Consider the following 21,114-nt stretch of genomic DNA (forward strand, 5'->3'; position numbering starts at 1 on the left):
AAAAATTTGATGGATCAAAAAAGTGTAGGACATTATAGAAATAAATAAACCATTGAAAATATTCAATAGTTTGAAGAGATTTCTATAATATATCTCAAAGTTTGGGGTTATACCTCAAAAGTTCGTGTATTACCATACAAGTTATATTCTTCTATTTAGAAAACATCGTTTTAATACTCGGAGAATTTTGCTCCGCTGGAACTTCCGATGAACATGTTAGCTTAAATTATAAGACAATTATCTTCAAAGTAAAATAAGAGAAAAATAAGAAAGTATTGCAAGTTCATATATTTAATGGCAAGTAATCAACAAAATTGATTTTAAGAACATTTTAAAGCATTCCCTCACATTCATCATATTTATACTTGAAATTGGGCTATTAGGAAATAATTTCTTATTAGTTTTTTTATTGCTATATGTGGAGATGTTTGTAAATGATGTGAAGGAGAATAAATATATGTCGTGTTGCCTAGCCCATTTTGATATAAGAATATGGATTTATCTCTCAACAACAATTAGTTAAAAGTCTGTGTTTAGGGCCTTTCTACCTAACAACATTTGATAGGGCCCCTCATGTTTATCATCCTTAAACTTGAAATTTGGTATTTAGAAAACTTTTCACTCAGAAGAAGGGTTTTTGTTAGTGTAGTATGGCAGAGGCATTTCTTAAAGTCGTGCTTGATAATCTGGGCTCGCTTATCAAGGAGGAGATTGGACTGATCTTGGGCGTTGACGAGGAGATGCACAAGCTTTCAAGTACCCTCACCACCCTTCAAGCTGTGCTGGAAGATGCTGAAGACAAGCAAATCGAAAGCAGGCCTATCCGAGATTGGCTGCAGAAGCTCAACGTCCTTGCTTATGAGATTGATGACATCTTGGATGAGTGCAACACTCATGTCTCCAAACTCAAACACACTCGCAGCAAACTTAGTCGCTTAAGCATCAAGAAGATTTTGTATCGTCACGAGATCGGGAGGAGGATGAAACGAGTCACCGAGAAACTGGAGGGTGTTGCTGCAGAGCGCGCTGAATTTCATCTGCGTGAGATGCCTGTTGATAGGCCTAGAGAAGTTGTTGCCTCACGTGAGACGGGATCCCTATTGAACCATATTGATCAGATTTATGGTAGAGAAGAAGAAAAAAACAAGATTGTGGAGATATTGGTGAGTGATGTAAAGGAGAATGAGGATATGTCTGTGTTGCCAATCATTGGCGTTGGTGGTCTTGGCAAGACTACTCTTGCTCAGTTAGTCTTTAGCGAACCGCGGGTGGTAGGCCACTTTGATATAAGAATTTGGGTTTGTGTCTCTGACAATTTTGAGTTGAAGACTTTGGTGAAGGCAATGATAGAAGCTGTCACAGGGAGCGGGAAAGCTGCGGAGTTGCAGCAGTTGGATGTTGTAGAGCGTCAGCTTTGGGAGTTGTTGAGCCAAAAACGATATTTAATTGTACTTGATGATGTATGGAACGACCACCAGGAGAAATGGTTTGAATTGAAAGATATTCTATCATGTGGTTCAACTGGTGCATCCATCATTGTCACCACACGCCAAAAGAAGGTTGCTGATATAATGGGGACACTTCCAGCTCATCGCATCAAGGGTTTGTCGGATGACAATTGTTGGATGTTACTTAGGTCACGCGCCTTCGGACCTAAAGAAGAAGCATGTTCGCAACTGGAAATGATTGGGAAAGAGATTGTGAAGAAGTGCGCTAGTGCGCCACTTGCTGCTAAGGCGCTTGGAGGTATTCTAAGGTTTAAAAGGACACAAAAGGAATGTATATATGTAAGCGATAGTGAATTATTTAAGCTCTCACCGGAAGAGAGTTTGATAATGCCAGCATTGAGATTGAGTTATCATCATCTCCCATTGGAGCTAAGGCATTGCTTTGGTTATTTTGCCGCCTTTCTAAGGATTATATTATTGATAAAGAAGAACTGATCCTTCGATGATAGCTCATGGCTATATTTCACCAAAGGAAAATATTGAAGTGGAAGATGTTGGGAATCAAATATGTAATGAGTTACTACTTAGATCTCTTATAGAACCAAGGTTTATGGATAAAAGCATCGCTATGCATGATCTTGTTCATGATCTTGCGATATCACTAATGGAGAACAAAATTCCCGGAGTAAGAAGTGACAGAAATATTCCAATCGCATCTACCATACGCGAGGTAAATTTGGTTGACAGAACGATTTTGTTTCCTAAGCAAGATTTAAACATTTCTTCCATCTCGGAGCTCACAAGCGTAAGAGTATTCTATGCAAAAGATGACGGATTAAAAGATTTGTCTCCTTCCATTTGCAATCTTAAACATCTGCGGTACTTGAATATGTCAAACTCTGGAATTCGCTCTCTGCCCAACTCAATATGTACTCTTTGGAATTTGCAAATCCTGAACTTGGATCGTTGCTATAAGCTATTGGCTTTGCCAAGGAAGCTGACATCCTTATATAATCTCCAACATCTATGTTTGTCAAACTGTTGGTCGTTGTCTGAGATGCCCTCTAAAATGAGGAAGTTAACTGGCCTCAAAACACTGAGCATGTTTGTAGTGGGTGCCAAGAAAGGTACTCAGCTTGAGGAGCTGCATTGCTTGAACCTCAGTGGGGAGCTTAATATTCGACATCTGGAGAGAGTAGCGGACTTGGATGCAGAGAAAGCAAATATTGCTGACAAAAAGAATCTCAGGAGGTTGACATTGTCGTGGGAAAGATATGATTTATCCAAGTTAGAGGAAGATGATGATAAGGTGTTGGAAGCACTCGAACCTCACTCCAATCTTGAGTGTCTTCGTATAGCTGGTTTCCGTGGTAGATATCTTCCACGTTGGATGACAAATTCAACTTTGGAAAACATAGTTGAGGTTGTAATCAGAAATTGTGCATGTTGCAGGCGTCTTCCAAAATTGAGAGAGCTAACTCATCTTAAAAAACTGGAGTTAGAGAATATAGGGGTGGAGTACATTATTGAAGAAGAAGTTGGAAGTGGAAACGAAGTAGAGATACAATTCCCTACTCTTGAACAATTGGACTTATCAAAACTCCCAAATCTGATGAATTTTTCAAAGGAGCAAGAGAGTAGTAGAGAAGCATTCCCAAATCTTAAAGAGCTATCGATTTCACGTTGCTCTTCATTTGTACTGCAACCACTCCCATCCCTCCAAAAGTTGGATTTTCTAAAATGCAGTAGCTCAACTCTGGCTTTATTATCTGAGCAGGACATTCCTAGGCGACTGAAAGTGGAAATTGAGGAGAGCCTGACATGTTTTCCAATAGAAACATTGGTAAAGTACAGTGAGCTTCGGAGTTTGAATAGAAACATTGGCAAAGTACAGTGAGCTTCGGAGTTTGACAATTGATGGTGAAAGAGATCTCAGCTACAAGAGAAGGTCTGGAAGCCTTAAAAGGGCTCACACGTTTATGTCTAAAAAGTTGTCATAGAATGATGTGTATTCCAAAAGGGATGTTGCAACAACTTACAAGGGATGTTGCAACAATTTTCTGCTCTGCGCATCCTTATATAATGTACTGCAGAGAATTAGTACAGCTGCTGGAAGAGGAAGATATTAAACCTCTTAATAATCTTCATGTGATACAGTTAGTCAGCCTTCCAAAGATGGCATGCTTACCACAAGCCATACAACACCTTTCCTCACTCAAATCTCTACTCCTGAATGATCTTCCTTAGTTGGAATCACTCCCAGACCAGCTACCTTCTCTTCACATTCTCCGAATCAGAACATGCCCAAAGATTGTATCAATTCCAGCTCTACCAAATGCCAAAGAAATATTTATTAGAGGATGTCCACAACTGGAAAGACGATGCCAGAGAGGAACAGGACAGGATTGGCATAAGATTTCCCACATTCCCCGCCTCCGAATTCCTTATAACTAACTTCACTCCACAGGTATGCATTATAAAAGCTTCTATTCAACATCCGTATTAATTGTTTTATGATTCTTCATTAGTTCCACTTTGTTTTTTGTTTTCTTTATTGAATAGCCATTTTTCATTGCCGCTGCTTGCTGGGATCGTGATACGACCTCCTACTCATCTGCACCATCACCACCATCCACATAGCTGAGCCACCACCTGCGACCCGGCCATGCCCACACCCAAGTTTAATGATTTAATCAGGTTTAGAGGTTTCAGGTTTGTCTTGCTCAGATAATCATGTTTATGATAGAAACCTAAATTACTAACGAACCGATAAAACGGAAAATAACAATATAAGGAGAATCCGGCGCCCGTGAGGGTCGGCGGGGATAAGGATCTGGGTGGTTGTGCGTGGATTGGAACCCGTTGGGCAACGGCTATAGATCAGATATACGTTCCGACTGTGCACGGGGAGATTCCGTCGGGCAGCAGGTAGCATAGAATTAGGGATTCAAAGAATCACATATGGACTTGGCCAAATAATATATTGATTGATTGAATAAAATGATAACAACCTTTCTCTATTTATAATAATAGAATACTATCCTAACTTATTGAACACGAAACAAATATCTAAATATAAATTAGAAAGATATGGTGAATTAAATAGGCAATTAAATGATTGGGATATGGAAGATATGGTATCGTAACAGTTTGCTAGCATCATTTGAGTTTATGTCTCTCTTCTTAAACACTTTAGTAGTTCTGCTTTTATGAAGAGACTATATCATCCGTCAGTTTTAAATTCTCATTCTTGAATGCGTTTTCTTGTTAACGGAATTTATAAAAATTCCTATTTTGACATCTTTTTCGTGGATAACTCAAAGTAGTTTTTTTTTTTTTTTCAAAAAAAAACCCTTCATTTTCCCTCAAGTCTAAGTTTTTCTCAAAAATAGTTAAAATAAATACTCCCTCCGTCCCATTTAATATGCAACATTTGGAAATCGGCACGAGATTTTAGACCATCTCCAATGGTCGGCCAACGACCGGCTAAGCGATTTGCAGTGCTGGCCGATCGGCTAGCCGAACCATTGGAGGCGGCCAGCGAAAAATCGGCCAAAATTTTGGCGTGGGCTGGCCGATCGCTCGGCGTTGGCCGATGCGCTGGCCGGCATTGTGGCGTGCCGATCAGCCAGCGCCGAATTTCGAATTTTTTTTTTAAAAACCTATATAAACGCAATTTTAGTTTCATTTTCATTTGCAACGCTTGTTTTAACGAGTTTTCTCTCTCTCTAAATTTCTGTACAAGAGCATCATCGAGCGATGAGTAACGCGGGTGGTAGCAGTGGTGGTAGTGGTAGGGATCTTGAGGCAGTACGAACGGAGGATGAACGAGGGTATAGAGGCCTACATGAACCGCGAGTGGGAGCGGTACATGCGTAGGGTGGAACAGCAGGCGATACCTCGCCCTCCACCGGTTGTCCACCGCCGAGCAGTGATTGATTGGGATCACGAAGCTGCACATCAGCGGATATATGACGACTACTTTTCAGAGAACCCGCGGTTTCCCGCAACCATGTTCAGGCGGCATTTTAGAATGCGCAAGGAGTTGTTTATGCGTATCGTTGCCGCTTTGGAGCGTCAATATTTGTGTTTCCGCTTCAGGCACGATGCGGTTGGCAGACCCGGCCACACCCCAATTCAAAAGTGCACGGCGGCAATCAGGCAGTTGGCCTACGGAGGCGCAGCGGACATGTGGGATGAGTACCTCCATATCGGTGAGTCGACTGCTCTGGAATATCTGAAGTATTTCTGTCAGGGCGTGATCGACATTTTCGGTGAGAGCACCTCCGAAGCCCTACTGCCCAAGATTGTCGGAATCTGACGCAGATGCACGGGGAGAAGCATGGGTTCCCCGGGATGTTAGGAAGCATAGATTGTATGCATTGGGAGTGGAAGAACTGTCCGACTGCCTGGAAGGGGGCCTACACGACCGGCTACAAGTCAAAGAATCCCACGATGATCCTCGAGGCCGTAGCTGATTACCGGTTGTGGATCTGGCATGCATATTTTGGGGTAGCCGGGTCGAACAACGACCTCAACGTCCTCAACTCGTCGCCCCTCTTCAACGAGAAGTGTCGGGGCATCGGTCCAGTCATCTCATTTGTGGCCAACGGCAACCGGCATGATATGGGCTACTACTTGGACGGATGGGATATACCCTAGGTGGCCTGTCTTTGTGAAGACGATCGGGCACGCAAGTGATGAAAGGAAGGCCTACTTTGCGGAACGGCAGGAGTCGGCGCGCAAAGGACGTAGAGCGCGCATTTGGTGTGCTCCGGTCTCGATGGGCGGCAATTAAAGGTCCAACGCGTTTGTGGGATGTTAGATGCGTTTCCCAAATAATGTACGCGTGCATTATCACTGCACAACATGATCGTCGAAGACGAAGGCGTACAACTGACTAGTTGGGCCAATGACGATAAAGCCGGTCCAAGCCACGGAACGGCCACCCCTAGCGTACAACATGGGGTACCTCTCGATGAAGTCGGCCGCCTCAAGGAATTTGCCGACATGCGCCAAGTGGATGCTCATATTCAACTCCAAAAGGATATAATTGAAGAGTTGTGGGCACGGAGGACTGCACGCCGATAGTTTTTTTTTTTTTATCATGTAATTTTTTTTTTTATCTATGTACCTTTTTTTAATACAATTAATGAATTTTTCCGTATATGTCTCCTAAATTTAATTTCTTAATTTAATCGCGATTTTAAATCCGTAAATGTAGTATTTTTTGAAGTTTTTTTTTTGCGGCTGGCCTATGGCTTGCCTAAATCTGATGTGGCAGATGGTTTTTTAGTGATGCTGACGTGACAGGGAGAGAGACTGGCTGGCCTATTTGCATTGGAGATGCTCTTATGTAGTGTTGTTTTGTGTGTTAATGAAGAGAGAGTAAAGTAAGAGAGATGAAAAAGTAGAGATAGAGTTATTTTCATTTAAGGAAACGTTTTATTTTTAATGGGACAACTAAAAATGGAAAACATTTCATTTTTTATGGGATAGAGGAAGTAGTACGTAGTAGTAAATAATTTCTAATAAGAAACCTTTCGCTTCTTTAACTTGGGCTTGGGTCTTGGGCTTCATTCATGGGCTCTAACACTATGTAGCATGGGCGATCATTTATTAAATGGGAAATCTTATAAATTTATACTCCTCGATTTAAAATGAATTGGCCTTTTTCCCAGGTACTTCCTACGTTCCATTGTAATGGATTCGTTTCTTTTCGGCATACAGATTAAGAAAAATTGTATTATGTGAGTTAAGTAAAGAGAGAATAAAGTGGAAAATGAAAAAAAAAGGTAGAGAGATGAAGAGAGAAAAAAGTAAGATAGAGTAAAGTAGGTGTGGAAATATGTGTTGATTTTTACTAAAAGGGGAAATGACTCTATTACTATGTAACGTACCAAAATGGCAAAATGACTCTATTACTATGTAATGGATGGAGTATTTGATAAATTTTAACTCATAAATTCTAAGGCTCATTTCATTGACATAGATTGTACTATAATGATTCCGTATTATTAAAAGTTAAATCTGATTTTTAAGTTATAAAAATAAAAAGAAAGTAGTATGATTTCTAGTTTTTATATAGAGTTTTGAAACCACATGATTTTTCCAATTCATACGGCGATGATGGGAGTTTTAAGGGATGTATCAAATTTAGTCTCCATTGGAGTGAGTATTTAAGGGATGTATCAAATTTGATTAATACAACTTTTAGTTACGTGTTACATCAACTTATTTTCTCTTAGATATTGAAAAATGTGGACATTCTCTAAATCAAAAATAAAAAAAATGTTTCTTAAAAATGAAAGAAATAGCTTTTTCGTTATATGACCAGTTGATGGGTCTATAGTTTGATAATGAAACTGTCATTTGACTTAAAAATGAAAGAAATAGCTTTTTCGTTATATGACCAGTTGATGGGTCTATAGTTTGATAATGAAACTGTCATTTGACTAATAAGTATGTTTGAGAAAGGACCTCTTTTGATTAATGGCTCTATTACTTGATAATGAAACTAAAGCTAAAATATTAATTTCACCCCTACTTGAACATTTTGTTTAATATTTTAAAGTGGAAATCAATCAAATGTCGCATCGCACGACTTATTAAAAAGGATAGACGAAAACAAACATTTAAGTGGTCCAACATAAATTTATGATATCACAATTATTCTCAGCCAAAAAAATAATTATTTCAACTTTGATAATGCCAAAAACATAGTGAGGAAAGTAGAAATAATTATTTCAAGCTGGTGTTTGGAATATGATTATCATGGGGTCTCTAGACACTCTACATTTGTGAAACAAGTGATTGAGAAATAAGTCTTTTATTAATGATGATTAAATTTTTGATGCAGAGATATCTGCCTTTCTATATTGTCGATCATTACAAGAAACAACTTGCTAATGACAATTACCATAATACCTAGAGTAATACTAGCGCTTAATTTCTCCTTTTTCATTTGTTAATCAAATAAATCATCAATTATATTGGTGGTAGCTTTAAATTCATAGAAATCAAAGACGCATATTACATTTACATATTATTCTCAAGATACACATTACAATCAATTTACCATTTCTAACAAATTAAAAATACATCAATCGAAATTCATCAATCACTTTTTTTTTACTTAAGTTGTATTAGAATTGGAAAATAAATTGTAATTAGGTTTTAGTTTACCCTTTATTTCTAGCCTATATATAAGGCATTTTATTGTAAATTGTAGTCAATACTTTCCAAAATGTAGTCAATAAACAAATTCTCCTTTTCTCTCCTCTCTCACAATCGACGCTTTTCATCTTCCTCCTTCCATGGAGGTTTCTCCATTCCTATTCAATTCTACATATTTTTACATGGTATCAGTGACAAAAGCTTCCGCAATCTCTCTCTGATTTCTCTCATATCTCGATCTTCTCCGATCGAACTTCTCCTATAGCGATGAACAATCGCAATCAAGCCTATGTTAAATTCTCTCAATTCTGTCCCACATCGATTTGGTGATGATCCAATCTAATCTATATAAGTGTGGATAACCCTCCCCCTTATGAGGCCTTTTAAGGGGTGAGTGACCCATTTCTAATATGGTATCAGAGCAGGGCCCAAGCCGATGATGGAGTTTATTTCTTTATCTCTTCTCTTGCATACCCACGTGATGGAAGTCCGATGTATCATTCCGGCCCACACGTGAGGGGGCGTGTTAAAATTCTAATATCTTGTCCCACATCGTCTTGGTGATGATCCTAGCTTCTCTATATAAGTGTGGATAACCCTCCCTCCCCCTTATGAGGCCTTTTAAGGGGTAAGTGGCCCATTTCTAATATGGTATCAGAGTGGGCCCAAGTCAATGATGGATTTCTCTTTGTCTTTTATCTACCTCACGAGTGGAAGACCGATGTCCTTTCTGGCCCACACGTGAGGGGGCGTGTTAAATTCTCTCAATTCTGTCCCACATCGATTTGGTGATGATCCAATCTAATCTATATAAGTTTGGATAACCCTCCCCCTTATGAGGCCTTTTGAGGGGTGAGTGTCCCATTTCTAATAACCTGTTTTCATTCAACTTATATACAAAACCAAATATCCTTCAAAGCCCGGAATCAAACGTCACACCCGTCGACGGCAGCCACGAGTTCCCTCCGATGAAATTTGCCACCGTGAACTTCCCTGCCTCCGCGGCCCCGAGCACCTTGAACCCGGCCCACCCCACCCGGCCCGATGTCGCCGCGCCGCCCCCCATGTTGGCATACTCGGAGAAATACAACGACTTGTAGGTCCCACCGCCGGCCCCGGGCCACTCCACCCACCCCCTCGAGGCGATGGCGCGGTCGATGTTCGACTGCATCACCACCGCCCTCGAGTAGGCCTTCCACGGCCGGCCCAGGTACGACTTCTGGGCCGACGAGTAGTCCGCGGCCCCCGTGATCCGGCAGTTCTAGACGGAGAAACCCGTGTTCTGGCCCGGGTCGCTCTGTCCGTTCGCCAGGATCACGTTGTAGGCCCCTCCGCCGCGGGGCCGGCGGAGGTAGAGGCCGCAGCTCTGGAATACTGCGGCCGCGTTGCCGAAGATGAAGTCGACGGTCCCATAGATGTCGCACTCGCGGTAGAACTGGCGGAGGGACAGCACATAGAGCGTGTCCTGGTAACCCGCGATGCTGCACCGGTACAGCACCGACCGGTCGGACGCGATCATCAGCGCCACCGCCTACTCCGCGCTCGGCCCCGCTTTGTTCTGGAAACCGATGTCCCGCGCAATGAACCCACCGCCAGTAATAGCTGATAACATCGTAAAAATAGCAACATTTGAAATAACACTACTTAAAAAGTTAGTGAATTGTGAGTCCTACTTCTATATATTAGTTTTATAATAAAATGTGAATAGGAATGAGTTAGTGGAATATGGAGTACACTACCAAAAAATGGTAAAAGTGAAATGAGACAAATGGGGGACTGACAGATATGGAAAAATGGGACAATTTTGGTGGCCGGAGGTAGTAATAAAATGTGAGTGGAATAAGTTGCTGGAATGTGTGGTCTACTTATCATTTATGTTAAAAGTAAAATAAGATTCTTAATATGGAACAGACCGAAATGGCAAATAGAATTCTTATTATGGAATGGAGGAGTACTTAATATGAAATTGAGTCCAATAAATAATCCCAAAAGAAAAAAGAATTATTAAACTCAAGTTATGATTTCCTCAGCACTTAACCAACAATTTAAAATTCCATTTTGTTCGAAACACACAAGTACCAATATCGCCGTTCGCACAAAGTCAAACCACACAGTCAAATTTGCGAGAATAAACCTCGCGCACGCACACACTTGCATTTATTTCAAAGATATCACGGCATTTAAAAGCATTAAATTACATAGGGTTAGGTTTCAAAAATTAGAGTTCAAAAAGCAGGGCATTACATTGTGACTTCTTTGTGCCCATAATTCCTCCAAAGTACTTTCACGGAGGGTATAGGTTTTTATTTAATTTTTTGGACCTTTCGATCCAAAATAGATTCAGGTCTCTCCTTGCAGCTCAAGTTCGGGCTTAGGCGACCTCTTTGTAGTGGATCATGTGTTTTGATCACATTGTGCATGTTTCCAAGGCTTGGTGGTTGCGTTGCGCCAATCTACATGCTACAGGACCTACTCCCTCGAGAACTTCGTAAGGCCCAACAAATCAGACTTCAATTTTTCCTTTACACCAAATCTCATTATTCCTTTCGATGGGAATACTTCCAAGAAAACACTATCTCCAGCTTGGATATGCTGAAATTGACTTCAGATCTTACCATAGAAAATTACTGCAACATAAAAATTTATGATTTTTTCGTTACTTAGTTTTCTTTGGAAACGTGATTGGTATAGTACATGATTTCAGTTCATGCTTTCGTTAACTAGTTTTTCTTTAGAAACTTCATACTACTATATAATTGAATTTGGATCTACTAGTAGACTAACTGGAGCTGAAAATACTTCATACTACTATATAATTGAATTTGGATCTACTAGTAGACTAACTGGAGCTAATAAAGATTTTCATAAAATAGTACTCGTATTTACTATCAGAAGTCAATGCGATTAAAATAATGTCAATTATTTTCATATGTATCAACTATCAACCAATGTCCACAATAGAACATAATTGATTCACATGTTGACGTATAATTAAATTCACATATTATCATATTGCTTTCTGAAAGGTAATTAATTATGGGCTGGATTCTCGAAAGAGTAAGAGTTCGAAGATTGAGATTGTAACAGCCCGTATTTCTAGGGTACAATAAATACCGCGACTGCTACTATGGCGGAACTTAAAGGCAACAAGACATAGACTAGGGTTTCATTTAAAGGGGTTTGACCAAGTATTTAATGAGCTGTCAAGGCAAAAAGTCAACGGCTAACCAAAGAGAATCAAGAATTCATAAATAATTTAGGCTAGGCTCAAAAGTCAAGAGTTCAACGTATTCCAACAAAACATGACATCCCAAAGCGATCACGACTCTAAGAAAATAAGATTCAAACAATTTCAAAAGATAATAAGTTTTCTAAAAGTTTCAGCGGAAGCAGACCAAGAGAAAGTGAAGCCATGTATGAAGACACAACTACACTTAGAGTTTCAAACATTCATTCCATCCGATTTAACCTTCTCAACATCCTCAACACCACCGACCGCTCGACGACGCTCAACCTGCACATAGGGAAAACACATGCAGGGCTGAGTATTTTGAATATACTCAGTGAACTCATGCCAAAACATTTTAGTTATGCCACCCTTACCATAGTGAACTCGAGGTTTTAGCATTTATTAAAAAAAATATCATCGAGTCACAAAATCATTTCATAGACTGGCCAGTCAACAATACCTCCCATTTTCTCATCGCTTTCCACAATCACAATCACAATCATTCCTGGTGCGACGAAGTGTGGTGTTGAGGATGTTGAGAAGGTTAAATCGGATGGAATGAATGTTTGAAACTCTAAGTATAGTTGTGTCTTCATACATGGCTTCACTTTCTCTTGGTCTGCTTCCGCTGAAACTTTTAGAAAACTTATTATCTTTTGAAATTGTTTGAATCTTATTTTCTTAGAGTCGTGATCGCTTTGGGATGTCATGTTTTGTTGTAATACGTTGAACTCTTGACTTTTGAGCCTAGCCTAAATTATTTATGAATTCTTGATTCTCTTTGGTTAGCCGTTGACTTTTTGCCTTGACAGCTCATTAAATACTTGGTCAAACCCCTTTAAATGAAACCCTAGTCTATGTCTTGTTGCCTTTAAGTTCCGCCATAGTAGCAGTCGCGGTATTTATTGTACCCTAGAAATACGGGCTGTTACAGTTGGTATCAGAGCCTCAGTTCTTTCTGCTCTGGACCCAAGAGTCTTGTTGAAATAAAATCTGAAATTTGTGTAAATTGATAAACTGATAATCGTCGAAAGCTCAACACCACGACTCGTCTCCGCTCAACCACGAAGAATGAGGTAATTTGTATCTCTGATATTGATTTGGATTATGAAATGTTGGGAATTGAAGTGAATGGAGATTGTTGTGATATTTTGAGATCTTGTTGGAGTATGAAGCGATGAATAAGTATGCATGTGAAATTGCTATGTGCTAAAATGCGAAAGTAATGAATGCTGTTATGCAAGTGATTATATGATGAGAATGTTATGAGTTGAATGAGCAAAACTCTATGAGAATTTTATATGATTGTGATTTTGTGATATGTGATGAACGACATCTATGAGAATGAGCTTGAGCATGCTGCTATACATAGTTGTAAGACGTGCCGTGAATGAAAATTTTGCGATGATATCGAATGTGGAGGCATCAACCGCCGAATACGAGGCGAGCGACTTATGAGAACGAATTTCGAAGCGTTGAAACGCGAAACTATATATATATATATACACACCTTTTGGCACGGAAAAGAAATTCCGTTATTTCTTGATATAATATTACCTTCACACCTCCGTCATTCGACGCACACACATATATACATATATATCCATCGTATTCCCAGCATCAGTTGAAATCTTATACACTAATGACATTTTCTTCGATCCTTGATCTGATGCTGAGATTTCCTTTGTAGATGGTTAACCGATATTACGCACCGATGCGCGATCGTTACGCAAAGAACAAGGTTTTTCCCGTCGAAACCTACCAGGAGTTTGAGTGGGACGGAAAGACTTTTCTCTTGACCTTCATCACCGAATTCTACGACCGCTGGATGGATGCGTACGCGTATGGTGGGGCTACCCATCATGCGGGGATCTCGAAATTGATCCATAGCCTGCCGAGTCCTTGGAGCGAGTGGACTGCTCAAGCTGCACTGCCATATACGTGGTTCAGTCCGCCCGAGTATACGCCTCGGGGTGACATGATCGATTTGATAGGAGTACTACTTCCAGCCATGGCGATAGCAAGACACGGACCGCCGCTTGGTCCCCCGCCGCACAAGTATTCGCCGAATCAGGCTCGTCGATGGAGATATCGTCGTGATAAGGAGCCGCATGTTGATCGGGTTCCTACTAAACCCCGACTTAAGACTCATACGACCAACTCGTTAACTATCCATGGAGATGTGGAAGACATGCGTGCGATAACTCCGCCGCCCCCGGATGTTGGTGAACCTAGCGGAAATGGAGGACCCTACGAGGAAGGACCTGCTTTAGAAATGGATGAGGACGAGGACCCCGATGAGGACGAGAACGATATCGACTAGGAGTGATAGTCGTGTAAAACATTTTTTTTTCTTTCGATTCCCCATGTTTTGATAGTTTTACTAAACTTTTGCCGTAGTATTATTTTTACTTCTGCTTTTTGGAATTCCGTTGATACTAAGCCCTCGTTGAGGCAACGTTTTTGGTTATGGAGAAAGTTTTCTTTTATTTATCACCGTTCTCACTACCTTATGATGCAATGGATCTTCATTTTGTCTACCATGCCATTGTGAAAATTTTCTATCACTATATTATCATGCCTTCATATAATCGTACCACTATCTTCGACTACCTTATTGCGTTCTATACTTGCCACTTAAGATTCATAATTGCCTCTCGATTACAATTACCTTTATTATGTGAAATATTGATCTTTTGATGACCTTAAGACGCAACCGATTTTGCATAGTGGTTTGACACTACTTTTTGACAGTCTGTCTATGTGACGAACTTTTGATACCTTGCGCTTGGCCATATACTCTAAAACAATTGTTCCATGAACCTCGTTATTCAACTATACCACGTGATTGTTGTTAGAACCTTGTGAAAAACCCGTGTATTTATAAATCAGAATGCCGCCGAGACGCAATAACCGTCAGCCGACACCTCAGCCCACGAGCGAGGATAGTGTATCACAACCAAATCCGCCTCCGTTGGATCGGGAGATCGTGAAGCTGTTCTTGGAGCAGAAACCACCAATGTTCGATGGACTTGGAGAGCCGGCCAAGGCCGAGTCATGGATCCGCGCGATAGAGCGTATCTTCTCGATTTTGGGTTGCAACGACCGGGAAAGGATGAGCTGCGTTACTCACCAACTAACCGACGCAGCTGACTTTTGGTGGGATACTAGAACAAAGACTCTGCCGCAAGAACAAGTGGACGCAATGACGTGGGAAACGTTCAAGACGGAACTTTACAACAAGTACGTGCCAAAGAGCTATCGGAGGGCAAGGGCATCCGAGTTTTACAATTTGACTCAAGGACGCATGACCGTGACCGAGTACGACCGTGCGCTAAATAGCATGACCCGATATGCACCCGAGCAGGTGGACACCGACGCAAAGCTGTCCGACAAGTTCCGAGAGGGACTAAGGCATGAGATCAGAATGTCGTTGGCTAGTAGAGGGAGACTTCCCTACGCCGAAGCGCTGGCACTTGCGTTGGATATTGAGGCCGCAATGCCTAAGGAGAGAGCCAAGGAGAACACTACGCCATCTTTGCCGCCATCGCATCATTCCCGGGAGAAGAGGAAATGGGAGGATACTAGGACTTCCTACGACGGGAAACGGTATCAAGAAAATCGACATCGGCCCCATTATGGAGGAAGGCAACGTACGTTCAGCCCGAGGAGGGACTACGGATCCAAGGCGCCGCAGTGCAATGTGTGCACTAAGTACCATTTCGGTGAATGTCAGCAACGAAATGTCCTCAAATGCTACAGTTGTGGAGGAAATGGACACTACTCGAGGGAGTGCCCGAGTAGGACAAGAGGATCGGGATCGAGACGAAACGATTCGGGATTTCGCCAGCCAGCAAGGGAATTTCAGAACGAACCACGAGGAAATCGGGTCCCACCGTCGCGACAGCAACAACCTCCCCGCCAGAGACTTCCTGCCCCAGCGAGAGCGTATGCGTTGGAACAGAAGAAACCAACGAATGAGGAAGATGAACGTGAGAAGAAGAATCTGACAGGTATGGGCGAAATTTTCAACACCCCTGTTGTTGTGTTGTTTGATACGGGCGTGTCACACTCGTTTATATCTGATTTATGTGTGAATACTTTGGGCTTACCTGTTAGAAAATCCGAATATAAAATGATAGTGTCTTCACCGGTGGGTGGGACAGTAGAAATATCTCGAACGTGCTCGAACGTAGAAATCGCTTTAGGAGAACTTAAACTAATCGCTCGCGACCTACGAATTATGCCGTTGAAAGATACCGGCGTAATCCTAGGAATGGATTGGTTGGCCGCAAATTACGCAACGATTCGGTGCAAGGAGAGACAAATATCTCTACAAGTGCCGGGAAGGGAACCTATCGTGTATCATGGTATCTCGACGAACCAATGAACTGCGATAATTTCCGCACTACAAGCCACCGCGATGAGAAAATGGGAGGTATTGTTGACTGGCCAGTCTATGAAATGATTTTTGTGACTCGATGATATTCTTTTTAAATAAATGCTAAAACCTCGAGTTCACTATGGTAAGGGTGGCATAACTAAAATGTTTTGGCATGAGTTCACTGAGTATATTCAAAATACTCAGCCCTGCATGTGTTTTCCCTATGTGCAGGTTGAGCGGCGTCGAGCGGTCGGTGGTGTTGAGGATGTTGGAAAAAGGTTAAATCGGATGGAATAAATGTTTGAAACTCTAAGTGTAGTTGTGTCTTCATACATGACTTCACTTCCTCTTGGTCTCCTTCCGCTGAAATTTTTAGAAACTTATTATCTTTTGAAATTGTTTGAAACTTATTTTTCTTAGAGTTGTGATCGCTTTGGGATGTCATGTTTTGTTGGAATACGTTGAACTCTTGACTTTTGAGCCTAGCCTAAGTTATTTATGAATTTTTGATTCTCTTCGTTTAGCCGTTGACTTTTTGCCTTGACAGCTCATTAAATACTTGGTCAAACCCCTTTAAATGAAACCCTAGTCTATGTCTTGATGCCTTTAAGTTCCGCCATAGTAGCAGTCGCGGTATTTATTGTACCCTAGAAATCCGGGTTGTTACAGAGATAGATGGAGTATTTTAATATAGTATTTTTGTTTGAATTGTTTTAGTTTAATGTTGTTGTTTCCATGTTTATCACATTATATAATATGTCCGTATGAGATTAGGATTTGGTCATCTAAATCTTAAAGATTAGGGTTTACCTCCAATATATATTAGGATTTGAGTAGAATTTTGTCACTTATAAAAAGCCATCTTACTTCTAGTTTTCGTGCATTGAGTATTGTCATATTTCCATATCTCATTCGTTAATAGGAAACTGATTTCTTAGTTTTTTACAATAAAGCATCCCCGAGTTTTTGTTATCGCACTATGGCAGAGGTGATTCTTGAAGTCATTCTCGATAAGCTGAGATCACTAATTACGGATGAGATCGGACTGATCTTGGGCGTTGACAAGGAGATGCAGAAGCTTTTTAATACCCTCATTACCCTTCAAGCCGAATTGAAAGATACTGAAATCAAGCAAATCGTAAACAGTTCCTTCCGAGATTGGGTGCAGAAGTTCCGCGCCCTTGCTTATAAGATCAATGACATATTGGATGAGTGCAATACTCATGTCTCCAAACTCAACAAACTCTGTCGCTACAGCCCCCGGAATATGTTTTATAGTCACATGATCCGGGGGAGGATGAAACGAGTCACTGAGAAACTAGAGGGTGTTGCTACAGAGAGCGCTAAATTTCAAATGCCTGCTGATAAGCCTAGAGAAGTTGTTGTTCCTGCCTCTCGTGAAACTACTCCCCTGTTAACCCGATATGATCAGATCTATGATAGAGAAGAAGATAAAGAAAAGACTGTGCAGATATTGGTGAATGATGTAAATGAAGATAAGGGTATATCTGTGTTGCCAATCATTGGAGTCGGTGGTCTTGGCAAGACAACTCTGGCTAAGTTAGTCTATAACGATCCGCGGGTGGGAGAACACTTTGATATAAGAATTTGGGTTTATGTCTCCAAAAATTTCGAATTGAAAACTTTGTTGAAGGCTATGATCGAATATGCAACAGGGAGCGCAGTAGCTGTGGGTTTGTTGGATGTTTTACAACGTGTGCTTCGGAAGTTGTTGAGTCAAAAAAGATATTTGATTGTACTTGATGATGTTTGGAACGAAGACCAAGAGAAATGGTTTAAGTTGAAAAATATTCTATCATGTGGTTCAACTGGTGCATCCATCATTGTCACCGCACGCCAAAATAAGGTAGCTCATATAATGGGGACACTTCCAGCTCATCGCATCAAGAGACTTTCTGATGAGAATTGTTGGATGTTGCTCAGGTCTCGAGCCTTCGGCCCTAACGAAGAGGTATCTCTGCATCTGGAAATAATTGGGAAGGAGATTGTGAAGAAGTGTGCTGGCGTACCCCTCATTGCTGAGGCACTAGGAGGAATTCTTCGGTTTAAGAGGACGCGCGAGGAATGGTTATATGTGAAAGAGGACGAATTACACAACCTACAGTTGAGATTCTGATAGGGACCTATACATTTATTATTTTCTAGGTCTAACGATTATGTTTTGTTATTCCTGTATAGAGTCGAGTTTAGCTTTGATTTCCATTCGGGTTTTCTTTATGGTTCTTTCTCGAATCAGAGTATGAGAGTCGAACTATTTAGGTTTAGCTTTGTCTTGCTCAAATTGTCATATTTGCTATTATGATTTTGTGCTACTTGGAATATGTGGATTTGAGAGAATTGTTCATTTCTTTATCAAATAATTCGTATGTATGCCTCCTAAGGCTTTGAAATTCTTTTCTTGATCTTATAAATTTTCGAAACTTGAAACTAAGTCAAAAGAATTTGGCCCCAATCTAATAAATAAAACAAACGTCAAAACAAAAATAAAAGAGTATATAAACAAAAATGGAAGGATTTAGTTATCAAAATGTATACTCCCACTTTCGTGTCTCTCTCTACTTCATCTTCCCTAAATTCCATACTAAGAAACCCCTTGCTAACAACGTCACCAATCCGCCGCTGCCGAGTCGTCGCTTCGATTACAAGTTATGTTTCGTGCTTTACTTTCCGTTCTTTCATAAATTAAATGTCAACTCGAATTTAAGGTTGAATTACTTTAGGTGTCCTCAATTTAGTTAATTCTCCTTCGCCGGCTAAGAGTATATACTAATTATAAATTTATTGTTCAAAACTTCAAGTGTTTTTTGTAATTTGTAAATAGCTTCGGTGTAGTCTCTTCAAAATTTACAAGTATATTTAAATTTATTATTTAAGACTTCAAGTCTTTTGTAATTGTAATTGTTGTAACATATTGTCTCGTTTAAATTTATATCAATTAAATTGAAAATTTCATCGTTATTGTTTGAATTTTATTTACGCACATTTCATAGATAAATAAAGACTAAAATGTCAAAAGAAAGAGGTCAAATCGCTGAACCGCGGCCGGAACCGCCTAAACCCATGTGGCTTCTTCGTGCCCATAATTCCTCCAAAGTACTTACACGGAGGGTATAGGTTTTTATTTTATTTTTTGGACCTTTCAATCCAAAACAGATTTCGGTCTCTCCTTGCAGCTCAAGTCCGGGTTTAGGCGACTGAAAGGAAAGAATTTTGCACGCGTGTCGTAGTCGCGTGTTCTTCCTATTCAACAATACTTATATGTTCCCACTTTCCAAAATACTATTAATTAGTATGTGGTAAGTCGGACATCGATCCCACGAGGAACGGTCGTATTTGTTATGTAATTCAACACAAGAGTTTGGCGATGCCGCCACGCTTTAATTTAGGAGGGAAAGAAAATTAAACTATGGAAATTAAACCATACTTACGAACAAAGTGGGAACTAGAAAATAAAGTAAAATAAAAGCAACAACGAACTTAAGATTAAGCAAATAAACTGGAATGCAGACTGGCCAAGGTGACAAACTGGCCAACTTAGACAATGACGAAAATTAGAACTCTACAAAAATAAAACAGAGCAGCAAAGTGACAAACTGGAATGCATGAGTGTTACTAAGTTCAGAAGCAAAAGGATTAAAAGTAAGGAAGAATTAAACTAAAAGGAACTCCTAAAGGGAAGCTAGAAAATGCTATAAAAACTAGGAATATGACCCCTAAAATGTGGTCTAAAAGCTGAAACTGAAATGGAAGCTAAAGTGGCATGTGAAGTGGTGAAAGAGTGTACTAAATCAGATCCTAATTAGTGAGAAAGGAGAGAGAAACTAGATGAGAAAAGGTGCTGTACTTTGTGTCCCCTAATCCCTATTATCCAATGTGCAAACCCTATGGACAAAACCTTTCAACTAATGGTTAAACAACTTAACTTCTAAAAGGTAAATCCTAACTCTCTAATCTCACTCTCATCACACGCAAGAAATGAGGAAAGAAGAGTAATGGCTGCCACACAGTTAATTAAACCTTGGAAAAACAAAATCATCAATTAAACCAACCAAAACCTGCATAGAAAACATCAAATTAAAAGATGAAAATTAAAAGCTCAATGAAGAAGATAAAGAAGCTTAACAACACTTAAACATGATGAAAAAAATGCTGAAAAAGGAGACCAACATGAACCATGCAAAAACATACAAATCGACCCCGGCTAGACAGCGAAAATCACGAAACCAACCGCCAATCTTGCACAAACGTTTTTCCTTTCCATTTTCTTCCACAAAAATTCGAACACAATCAAGGAAACGAGCTTAGAGAAACTGATTTTAAAGCTTGAAATAAGTTTTAACTAACAAGAAAGCAACAAACACTAGAGCTAAATAACAAGCTAAGCCTAAACATTCAAACAAGAACTAAACTTAAAATATTTTTTGGTGCTTTCTTTTTCTTCAAAATACTTGAACACAAACTGAAAATAAAACTTAGACGTAATATAAACTCAAGCTAACAACTAAATTATAACAATGAAAACGAAAATTAAATACACTAAGCAACTAGCTAACAAACACAACTAAACAACAAGAGTAATAAATACACAAGAACTTAGAGCAATAAATACTATTTCAATATGCAACAAAATAAGGCCAACACTCTTAACTATGGAGTTAAGATGCTAGCAAGAGTACAACCAAACCAAGTGCTACAAAAGAGCTAGAGCATTCAAATACTACAAACAAACTACAACTTCATCCCATAGTGAGCAAAAGATGGTGGCTGTTCTGCAATGAAAGAGAGTATTTTCTAGAGAGAGAGAGAGTTAGCTAAACTAAAACTAAATACTCCCTCCGTCCCAGATTTGTAGTAAC

At 40.1% G+C, this 21,114-nt stretch overlaps 2 protein-coding genes and 1 pseudogene across 2 annotated transcripts; 2 read left to right on the top strand and 1 right to left on the bottom strand.

The window, feature by feature from the left end:
* Positions 1 to 650: 650 nt before the first annotated feature.
* On the top strand, positions 651 to 4,088 carry LOC125193542 (disease resistance protein RGA2-like). The gene is made up of 5 exons (XM_048091366.1): positions 651 to 1,746; positions 1,958 to 3,341; positions 3,542 to 3,604; positions 3,696 to 3,915; positions 4,011 to 4,088. Exons 1-5 carry the CDS (start codon positions 651 to 653, stop codon positions 4,086 to 4,088), a joined length of 2,841 nt encoding a protein of 946 aa, XP_047947323.1.
* Positions 4,089 to 9,495: 5,407 nt separating this feature from the next.
* Positions 9,496 to 10,236, bottom strand: LOC125193543 (annotated as a pseudogene).
* Positions 10,237 to 17,216: 6,980 nt separating this feature from the next.
* LOC125193551 (putative disease resistance protein RGA3) lies at positions 17,217 to 18,374 on the top strand. Its single transcript, XM_048091371.1, has one exon. It carries the CDS (start codon positions 17,217 to 17,219, stop codon positions 18,372 to 18,374), a length of 1,158 nt encoding a protein of 385 aa, XP_047947328.1.
* Positions 18,375 to 21,114: the final 2,740 nt, after the last annotated feature.

Source organism: Salvia hispanica, chromosome 6, assembly GCF_023119035.1.
Source record: "Salvia hispanica cultivar TCC Black 2014 chromosome 6, UniMelb_Shisp_WGS_1.0, whole genome shotgun sequence".
In the NCBI taxonomy this organism is placed as follows: Eukaryota; Viridiplantae; Streptophyta; class Magnoliopsida; order Lamiales; family Lamiaceae; genus Salvia; species Salvia hispanica.

Coding starts and splice junctions, on each gene's coding strand:
- LOC125193551 (XM_048091371.1), top strand. CDS start 17,217: ATGGCAGAGGTGATTCTTGAAGTCATTCTCGATAAGCTGAGATCACTA.
- LOC125193542 (XM_048091366.1), top strand. CDS start 651: ATGGCAGAGGCATTTCTTAAAGTCGTGCTTGATAATCTGGGCTCGCTT. Junction 3,342..3,541: donor AGAAACATTGGCAAAGTACA/GTGAGCTTCGGA, acceptor AATGTACTGCAG/AGAATTAGTACAGCTGCTGG. Junction 3,605..3,695: donor AATAATCTTCATGTGATACA/GTTAGTCAGCCT, acceptor GATCTTCCTTAG/TTGGAATCACTCCCAGACCA.